We start from the raw sequence: 11,167 nt of genomic DNA, 5'->3' as shown, positions 1-11,167 counted from the left end.
TGCACCAAATTCTGGCCCTGTATACTCTCAATGTCAGTGGGCCCCCTATACATGCCATTGTACGATGCGGGTTAGCAAAGTGAAAATTCAATCTTGAATGATTTTTTTTTTAATTATTATTGGAATATAAAAAAGTATAGATAGTGTTTAAATCTATTTGGCCTACTTGTGCTCAAATACCTTTAAACCTTAGGCTACATCGTGTTTGTGTACTAACATTTTATCCATGATACTGATGCAAGTTTTAAATTAAAAACATTTATTTTTGAACAGGAGAACACGAGAAACCTGTACCCTCAGAAACCAATCAGATAAGCTAAGCCTGCCATAATGAAAAAAAAAAATGTCAACTATAAAAAATTTTTTCAAAAAAAGTCAAATGAGATGTAATCTACATCACCGTAAATGCCCACTGACGGGTCTTTTTGTTTGCGAAATCAGTGATGAGATCTGTAAAGTCCAACTGTTTGGCCAATTGGCTTTCAATTGACAGAATGGCGAGGCTGTTCAGTCTATCCTGGCCCATTGTTGATCTCAGGTAGTTTTTTTACCAGTTTAAACTTGCTGAAAGCCCGTTCACCTCCAGCAACTGTGAAAGGAAGTGTGCAGAAAATCCTTAAAACAATGCAAAGCTCACCAAAAACGCTCTGCAGCTGCATCTTCCAGATGGCATTGAGGATAATTTGCTTTATTGCTCAAATTAGTATTACCTGTGTGCACTAGAGAACACAGTGATATTGGTAGGCACATCTACATGAGAAGAAATATAGGCAGATAATTTATTAAGGAGTTTGAGAATATATCACACAATATAAGCAATAGTAGGGCTAGTAACTTTACACTGTGCTGCCACTCTTTTCACCACTCCAATAGCACTAGGCAATAGCACACACATTGAATCAAAAGGCTTACTTATTTAAGGTAAACAACTCACAATTAGGAAGCAAGGGGGGAGCTCGCCCTTTGAGCAATGATCTCACCTTGTCTTTCCTCATTTCTGCTCTCAGTCTCAGCCAGGACTGACCAGTGCTGCTGCTACTGCTGGTGTGTCAGAACCACTGGTTGTTTCTGAAACTGGTTAATGTTGGCAACCTGACGTTAGCTGGCCTGGCCCATAATTTACTTACAGCAACAAGCAGCCTGGATGACAAACTAAACTAAACATTTAACATTAGCATACATACATTAGCAGCAGCTGTCTGGAGTTGACTACGAAGTCGTCAAGACTTCCCTTTGAAGTCGATTAACGCATATATGCGTTTTGAGTCATTTTCTCCTGATAACCCCGAAAATAACTTGAATTACACTCTCAGTTTTAATCGTACAGATAAGAGCAATACATCAATCGAATCTGTAAAGGGTCTACATTTTTTTAGATACAGACATAATAACAAAACACCTTTGTGCACTTATAAAATAAAGATAACAACAAGGTGCGCTGTCTGCAGCCTTTGTGTGCGCTGATCTTCATTTACAAACACGTCATTAAAATGAACTGTAACTCCATGAATACTCAACGAAGAGACATGAGAGAGATATCTATAAAAAGCCTGAAATGTCTACTTTTAAACTAAACAAGTGCTTCTTATAAGTGCTACAAACATTCTGAGATAAAGTAATCCATATGAAAACAACGCGATGTCTATTTTTCATGTCTCTCTTCATTATATCTAATGTGACCACGCCCCATCGCTTAACGTGCTATTCAGATTCACACAGAAGCGCGCGGCTTGAATACGCCCACACAGAAGAAAAAGCAGCGAGACTATTCTTCAAGTTTTTATTTTATTTTACTGTTTGCTTCGCAATGAGAGGAATAAGACATAAATCACTCCAAAAAGATGTGATGTGGTTGAGGATTTGAGAAATTGATTTCCTCAGAAAAAAGAATGAAGCACTTTATTCAGCAGAGATCATAAACATGAGTAAGTCTCTTTTTATTTATTTGTACTACTTTTCACATAACGTGTAAACATTTTACTAGTTAGACTTTTTCCAAAGACTTTTTCAAACTATAATTCCTGACTAAATATATAATCAAGTGAAACATTATGAAGTTTCAATAACAATATACAATACTATACCATTCAAAAGCTTGATGTAAATAATATAAATGTGGCAAATAGAGATAACTCTAACAAATGTAAAAACAATGCAGTTCTTTCAATTTATTCCCCCTAAAAAAACTGAAAAATATTCTTTTCAACATTAATAATAATAATAATAATAATGATGATGATGATAATAAATGTTTTGGTTTTTTTGGTAGAAAATAAGATTGTTAAAAGGATTTCTGAAGGATTGTGTGACTGGAGTAAGGATGTCTAAAAATTTGTTGGAAAGTCAGCTTTGATTGTTCCTAATAAACTGTTTAACTGCTCCCGCAAGTGGATATTAAATTATTTTGTGGGATAATTAAATATATTCTTAATAAACTACAAACATAAAATTATATAGATTTATTTTGTTCTCACATTCTTTCTTGTAAGTCCTCACTCAGTGGCACAGCTGAATGAGAGGCTCATTATGCAGCTCATTATGCAGGCCTTTGTCTTCTCAGGTGTAAATCACAATGATATTCATGATAGTTGACGCCTACTCGCATATGACTTTTACCAACAAAAAGTGTCTTAGAAAATTTAAATCAATATATTGTTTTCTGTGAATGAGTAAACAAGATGATTTTCACATCATTTAGAAAGAAAATTCTAGACCACAAGCTCCAGTTCTCAACAGTCCCGGGAACCATTGTTCTTTATGTGTTTTATGGCCTTATTCAAGTGATTTAACATTTTTAGTTTTTCACTAACCATGCATAACATTTTTTTCTCAAAAATACAATCATGTACATGCATGAATTTCACATATTATTATAGCCCAGTTTGTGCTGATTACAGTGATATTAGACTTTACCCATTTAGATATTTATAAGAAACTGAAAAAAACACAAATATCAGGGCATGACAAAACTTCTCCAGGCCCCAAAAATACACTTAGACTCCAGAGGGTTAACTTTAATTGGATATAGGTGCATAGCAAGAAAACTCAGTTCACCTTTTGGAAAGAAAGCAGTCATCAGCTGCTTCCCCTCATTCTGCCTCCTTTCTTTTTCCTTCCTGTCTTTCTATTTTTGAAAGCCCGATTTGGGCTTTTTGCGCAGCATGATCAGGCTCCAAGGCTCTAGAGTCTAGACTCAATGCGTTACTTGTTGGCCGCCGGCTGCTGTCTATGGGCGGACTAAACCATTTGAATTAGGCTACCACAAAAAAAAAATTAAAAAAAAAAAAAATTTGATGGGATTTCAAAGGGCCCTCTCCCTAGACGGGGCCCTGGGTAGTCAGGTCCACTTTTCCCCCCACTACCACGCCCATGAATGTTGGAGCTTTTATAGTGAACTTCACTGCATACTGTAACATCTTCAGTGATGGAAAATCATTCCATTAGGTTGCATTTTGTAGTTTTATTATTATTATTATTATTATTATTATTATTATTATTCACTGCTGCCACCTGTTGACTTCTAGTAACAAGAGAGAAAACAGTCAGTGAGGTTTTTGTTCAGCTGTACAAGACCTTTGTGTCACAGTGAGTCTCTTGCACAATAATACACAGCTGAGTCTTCTGCTGTCAGGCCTGATAGTTTCAGATACACCATACTCTTTGAATTATCTCTGGTGATTTCAGTTCGACCTTTGAAGGATTCAGAGTAGTCATAGCTACTGCCGCCACTATTAACACGTCCCATCCACACAAGTGGTTTTCCAGCTTGTTGTCTGATCCAGTGCATGCTACAGCAGCTAAAGCTGAACCCAGATCCTCTACAGGACAGAGTCAGAGTTTCTCCAGGCTTCTTCACATTTGTGCTTTCAATGGACTCCATACTTTGACATTTTATGCCTAAAAAGAAGATTGAAAAGACTGATTTAATAATTTGGAATCTGTATTCCCGTAGATCTGATAATAGATGTGTGAAAACTCACGTTGTAGGCTGAATGAGAGCAGCAGTAAGCAGAGTGTATTCTTCATCTTGACAGTGGTGATGTAACACTTCAGATCCAGTCAGCAGCACATAAATACTAAACAGATGTCCAGGGCTTTGATTTGCATTGGGAGGGTCACTTTCCTGACACTAAAAATTTAATAAAGAGTCTGTACAGGTTTCTTTTTAAAGGGGTCATAAACTGAGAAATCTCTGTTTATGGGTTATGTTGTCTTTAGTCACGTTGTGCCAGTCGCGTATGCTGTAGACACGGGGTAAAATTAAGAAAGAGCTCCAGACCACTTCAATGAAACACTGTTTGTTTGCTTTACTGCATATTCGTTTTTAAACAAGACAGTTTGACGCAGGCTTTTCAGTGAGACTTTAAGATGTTGCAGTTTAGTGCTGTTTTTTTATGTAAATCTCTTGCTAAAGAGCATCAGAGTGCTATATTAGTCTATATTAGTCTAAAACGGCATTGAAAGTAGTTCACACAGTTTTCACACCACAAAGGTCAAGTTAATGGAAACTGACAGCATGCATTCAGGACAACATAAGAGAACAGAAACATGCAGTAACACACAACAGAAGCAGCAGCTTATGAATGACTTGCTGATTAATATTTGTGAACATAATGCAACATCAACACATGTATGAGAATCCCTCTCAGGATTCTGGCAGGGAAACTGTGGCAGTTGAAATGAACAATTTCTCAGAGGCAGATAATGAAGTAGTTAAACCTGAAGTCGTCTATGTGAGGGTAAAATTGAAAGGAAAAGATTACATGTGCTGCTCTGTGTTCAACATCATGTTTTGCAACTGTTTGTTTCTGGGTTTTGCTGCATTGATATGTTCATTAAAGTTGAGTCAGATAACCGCATGTTTCTTTCTAGAACAACATGCTAGTTTTTACTCAAAATTACTCCGTTTTACCAAGTTTTCCTCTATTGTTCTAAAGGCGAGAAGCAAGATGAATGAGGGAGACATGGTGAAGGCTCAGAAGTACAGTCGATGTGCATGTAGGACAAACACAGTGGCCGTGATTGTGACCAGTGCGGCTCTAACTGTGTTCCTGGTCTTCTATTGTGGAGAAGTGGTGTTATCTTACATAATTTACCTGGGGCTTCCTCTGACACGTCTATTGACATTGAAAGGCAAAATGATTATGGATCAAAGTAGACACAACTCTTATCCATCTGGAAGCCACATTAATAGAAGTCCTCAGAGACCCTCATATAGTGGAGGAAGATGGAAAGGGTGAGGACAGAAATACAAGTGATACTGTGAGGTGAAAATGATCTTCACAGTTTTATTGAAATGTCACAATAATGCCATAAGCTTAGTTTGATTAGCAGAATTTGGATTAGAAACCTTTTCTAAATTGATATTAGAGTCATCAGGTCACTTAATTTGCTTCTGATATCACTTGCTGAGAAGACATAAGAATATAGCAATTTCATGATTGTATTATCTTCTATTTATATTTGAATAAACATGTTATTAGCTTTAACCGAATGTATTTTAGAGGTTTCTTTATGCTTTGTAGTTACAGAATGTAAATAAGTCTTATGAAACTATATATGCATATTCACTTATTATTTTAGAGGCAATAACGAAACGCAGGTGTTTCCTGAGGGTCACACATCAGTAAATATGGCTCTTTTTTCTGTAGACACTCCCCTGTCTTCATATATGACTGTTGCATCAATACTAGAATAGATTTTAATGTTTTTATAGTAGTCGTACTAATAAATTACTTTGGTAAGAATGAGAATGAGAATGGATCACTAAAATAAACAATTCAATCTTGACCTCATCAGCAATTAAATCTATTCTGTGGTATCCACTTTTTTAAAGGAAATTATATTACAGCAACAAAAGAGTTCGAATATGTGTTTTTTTTTTGTTTTTTGTTTTTTTGTCTGATGCTTTATCAGTAAATAAAATACAAACCCAATTCCAAAAAAAGTTGCGACACTGTACAAATTGTGAATAAAAACAGAATGCAGTGATGTTTTATTCAGAATACAACATAGATAACATATAAAATGTTTAAACTGAGAAAATGTATCATTTTAAGGGAAAAATCAGTTGATCTTTAAATTTCATGTCATCAACACATCTCAAAAAAAGTTGGGACAAGGCCACGTTTACCACTGTGTGGCATCCCCTCTTCTTTTTATAAGCGTCTGCAAACGCCTGGGGACTGAGGAGACAAGTTGCTCAAGTTTAGGAATAGGAATGTTGTCCCAATCTTGTCTAATAAAGGCATCTAGTTGCTCAACTGTTGTAGGTCTTCTTTGTCACATCTTCCTCTTTATGATGCATCAAATGTTTTCTATGGGTGAAAAATCTGGACTGCAGGCTGGCCATTTCAGTTCCCAGATCCTTCTTCTACGCAGCCATGATGTTGTAATTGATGCAGTATGTGGTCTGGCATTGTCATGTTGGAAAATGCAAGGTCTTCCTTGAAATAGACGACATCTGGATATACCTTTCAGCATTGATGGTGCCTTTCCAGATTGTGTAAGCTGCCCATGACACAAACACTCATGCAACCCCACACCATCAGAGATGCACGCTTCTGAACTGAGCGCTGATAACAACTTGGGTTGTCCTTGTGCTCTGTAGTCCGGACAAATTTTGATTCGTCTGACCACAGAACAGTTTTCCACTTTGCTACAGTCCATTTTAAATGAGCCTTGGCCCAGATAAAACACCTGCATTTCTGGATCATGTTTAGATACGCCTTCTTTTTTGACCTATAGAGTTTTAGCCAGCAACGGTGAATGCCATGGTGGATTGTGTTCACTGACAATGTTTTCTGGAAACATTCCTGAGCCCATGTTGTGATTTCCATTACAGTAGTATTCCTGTATGTGATGCAGTGCCGTCTAAGGGTCTAAAATCCACGTAAGTGGTAAGTGTGCACACAAGATTCTGCGTACTTTCTGAAATCCTGCACAGTAAGGGTTACGCGCTCTGCCTCGTTTTCTTTCTTGAGATGATTAGATTTGTATTAGTCATAAGGTGCAATCAAGACTTAAAGGCCAAACAATTAATTTAAATATTAAATATTTTACCAGTGTGAGTGATGAAAAATCTATTAATTATATTCTGAAAATGTATCTATTCATTTACTGTTATATGCCTAATACAGAATTCTCTATAAATGGGACACAAATTAATGAAAATATTTTATTAGATATATTTTATCTATCTATCTCTCCACTTACTCTTATCCCATTGGTTCTTCATTAATCTTTATTTAGTTCTTGATCGTTCTCTGTGCCAGGAGGGTACTTTTAATGTACACATAGACTTCATTAAAAATAAATATACAATAACTTAATTAAAACATTAAGTTACAAACAAAATGCTTTCTTTGTGTCCAGATTTGACTAACGAAAAAACGTACACTTCAAATAGAAAAAAATAATTCATTCATTCATTCATTCATTCAGTTTTGATTAAATATGTCTTTAATGATGGCTTAATATGTATCCAAATTAAAGTAACTAATTATGTGGGAATAACGTTCCCGGCCACCAGGGAACACACAGCCATGTTTATGTTTATTTATAGAATAAATAATATATATATATATATATATATATATATATATATATATATATATATATATATATATATATATATATATATATATATATATATATATATATATATATATATATATATATATATATATATATAAAATGTACATTTAATAAAACATGCAGTTTTAAAAATCTGATAAATTAAATTAAGTCGTGGCCTAATGGTTAGAGGGTTGGACTCCCAATCGAAGGGTTGTGGGTTCTAGTCTTGGGCCGGACGGAATTGTGGGTGGGGTTAGTGCATGAACAGTTCTCTCTCCACCTTCAATACCACGACTTAGGTGCCCTTGAGCAAGGCATCGAACCCCCAACTGCTCCCTGGGTGCCGCAGCAAAAATGGCTGCCCACTGCTCCGGGGGTCACTTAATCACTTCACTTAATAAATTTAATTTAATTTATGCATTTAGCAGACGCTTATATCCAAAGTGACTTACAGTGCATTCAGGCTATCAATTTTTACCTATCATGTGTTCCCGTATATATATATATATATAATTTATATATATATGTGTGTGTGTGTGTGTGTGTGTGTGTGTGTGTGTGTAACAGAATCCACACAGTCATGATGTTTAATGTTTCCTCTTAACTGTGCACTAAATATGCAGCATAATTAGCCTGTGTATGTGCACATCTATAAATAAGCAGGAGTCATGAAAGATTTGCGTAATGGAAATTCTCTTTACACAAAAAAAGCATATACTCTCATTTATTTTTTTGCTGAATGCATTAATAGTCATCCTTTAAGACAACTGCAGCATATTTTATAAAGAAAATTGCACTACACAGATAAAGCCTACATGTTGTTTGAGAGTTAATTTTAGTATAATTTTCAGCTATTACCACTACAATATGCTTATCTAGAAACTATACACACACCACAGATGTGAGGTTATGCATGAAGTTTACATATTTTGCCTTTTTGGTTTTCATGTGGGACAAGTAAAAAACAAGCACACAATGTTTTACCACATTATAGGACCATGACATACTTACCCATAATTCTGATTTAATGTCACTAAGGGTCTAATGAAGGATTGAGAGTAATATATTTTAGCTTAGTAGCATAAATATAATGCATTTTTATAGTTTATAGACTGTTGGGCTATGAAAAATAAATATTACAAACATGAAAATATACCAAAAACTTCCTTTCCAGATCTTCAAACATTATTTGAGTTTTGCTATAAAACACCTCACAGGTTTTGTTGTAGACCACGGCTGTGGGTTTTCTGCTTATTAACCCTAATGTAGGTTTCCTGCTATTTGGGCTTTGTGTAAGTCATGTATAAAAATACACAGGAAGTGTTTGTCAGATTGTATGAGCCATATGTGATACCATCCACCTGTCACTAAACCTGAGGAATAATTCTGTTCATTAAAGTCGGGCAATGGAAGATTTTCGAATTGAAATTCCAGAATTTGAAGTTCCAGAAATTGAAATTATAGAAAGTGAAGTTCCAAAAGGAAACTTTTGGGATGTGGAGATAGAAATGGATTATGAATTAGATATGGAGGATAATAATGAGGAGGGCATAGAAGATGAAGAATCTGAGAATAAAAGACGACCTCGACCAAAAGCTGCAAATCCAAATCCAAAACACCAAATCCAGCACAATCGCCAAATGCAGCATAAACGCCAAGGTCCTCGCAAAGTCCAAGTAAAAGTGAAAGACTACTTACGCCTCTCTGTGTTCAGCACTAAATTATGCAACTGCCTGTTTCTGGGTACAGCTGCATTGATATGCTCCTTGAAGGTAAGGAATTTGAATCAGAATCTGACTTTTCAATTCAAAGAGCCATATTTTGGGCATATATTATGATCAAATGGCAATTCAGTGTTATGAAAAAAAGTTTTTTTTTGGTATTTACAGGCAATGAACAGGAAGTGTAAAAGAGATGTCAAAGGAGCAAAGAAATTCAGCCGCTGTGCTCTTGCTGCCAATATTTGTGCCATCATTACAACCATCATCACCATTATTGTTGTTGCTGTTGTCACTGCAATTGTTAAGAATGGATCTGGTAATAATAACCATATATGTTATGTCATTTAAATTTTCACATCCAGCCATTACAATGAAACATAAGAATCATAATTAGCTTTATTCGCCAGGTGTGTGCAAACACACAATGAATTTGTTGTGTTTTGTTATGGTGACCTCAGCACCAAAACTTGTAGCTCTGGCTATATGAAAGGCTATGTGATGCAATCTACCGTCGTTTTCATTAGATTTGTGTCTTTTTTTTTTAATGTTACTGTTTGATGCTTATTATTAAACATTGCATTCAACTGTACATATTTGTAATTTCATTGGATGTTTGTTAATGAGAACTATACTGACATTTATCTTCACACACTATTACATCTGTGAACATAACATAGAGGCGGAGGCAAGCAAAGGCTCTAAAAGGGGGATATTTATTAAACAGTTACTTAAGAGTTACTTACAATAATAAAGAGGAAAAATCAGTTTAGTTTTCCACTAGTTGCCAGCAAAAGTCCCACAACAGCTTCCACCGTCACGTCAGCATTTATTCCACTCAGCTCATAAGGAACACAGGCGTATGAAATCAGCACCTAATAAATGAAGACAAAATAACAAAAACTCTCGGCCATAGGGCAGCCATATCAGTACAAGCCATTACTTGTGAAAAGAAATAAAATTACATCCACATGTAACACACACATATATTATATTATACTCTTTGAAGACTACAAGCTACAGAATGAATTTACTTTTGTGTTGAACAAACGCTAGACTTCAGATCAACAGCACATCCTGAAAAAAGACCTTATGTGTGCATTACATTGTACAGACATAAATAATGTTTATTAGTTTTCATTTGAAGGAGCAAAATTAATAAACATATTTGAGTGTTTGTGAAGTAAAAACGAAGCATATGAATCTTGATTGTGAACAGAGTGTCTCATTAAGTTTTGAGAAGTTTAATACAAAGTATTCTGACTGAATGTGTCACTGTGTAGTTTCTTTGATTGTGTGTCACTGTGTAGTGGACAACTCCTTGTCCACAGAAGAGAACTGCAGTTTTACAGTAAAAGTGTGTCTAGACCAGTTTTTGTATCATTGCCAAATACGTTAATATCACTGTGATTTTCTTGCACAGAAATACACAGCTGAGTCATACATCATGATACATTCAGATACATCATGCTTTTCGAATCATCTCTGGTGATTTCAAGCCTCTCCTTAAAGGATTCTGCCTTATGTCCACTTCCAGAACTGTAGCCAACACTCATCCACAGCAGTGCTTTTCCTGGTTGCTGTCTGACCCAGCAACCAGTGTGATCCTCTACAGGAAATACTCAGAGTTTCTCCAGGTTTTACCTCTGATACAGAAGAAATGGCCTCCAAATTCTGACCTTTCACTCCTATTGAAAAATAGAATAGAAATAAGAACAGAACATCAGGTAGAGTGAATATTTACTGTTTCACATTATGACACACACTTGCAAAGGCCAGTAAAAACAGAAGGTAAAGCAGATTGTTGCACATCTTTGATTCAGTGAAGTGAACTCATATGAGATCCAGTGGAGAAGAATTGATCACATATA

General features: G+C 35.6%; 1 protein-coding gene and 1 gene segment (V, D, J or C); both read right to left on the bottom strand.

Moving 5' to 3' along the window:
- The window catches only part of LOC113047280 (uncharacterized), a 145,692-nt gene that overhangs the window by 128,595 nt on the left and 5,930 nt on the right, over positions 1-11,167 (bottom strand). Inside the window, exon 3 of the mRNA XM_026208632.1 lies at positions 6,870-6,877. Coding sequence (XP_026064417.1) covers positions 6,870-6,877 — 8 coding nt within the window. The remainder of the gene's footprint in view (positions 1-6,869; positions 6,878-11,167) is intronic.
- Positions 3,569-4,128, bottom strand: LOC113047284 (Ig heavy chain V region 914-like). The segment is given in 2 exon segments: positions 3,569-3,897; positions 3,981-4,128. Coding segments are annotated over 2 exon segments (363 nt in total).

Source organism: Carassius auratus, chromosome 28 (genome assembly GCF_003368295.1).
Source record: "Carassius auratus strain Wakin chromosome 28, ASM336829v1, whole genome shotgun sequence".
NCBI classification, from domain to species: Eukaryota; Metazoa; Chordata; class Actinopteri; order Cypriniformes; family Cyprinidae; genus Carassius; species Carassius auratus.
This window is presented reverse-complemented; position numbering and strand designations above follow the sequence as displayed.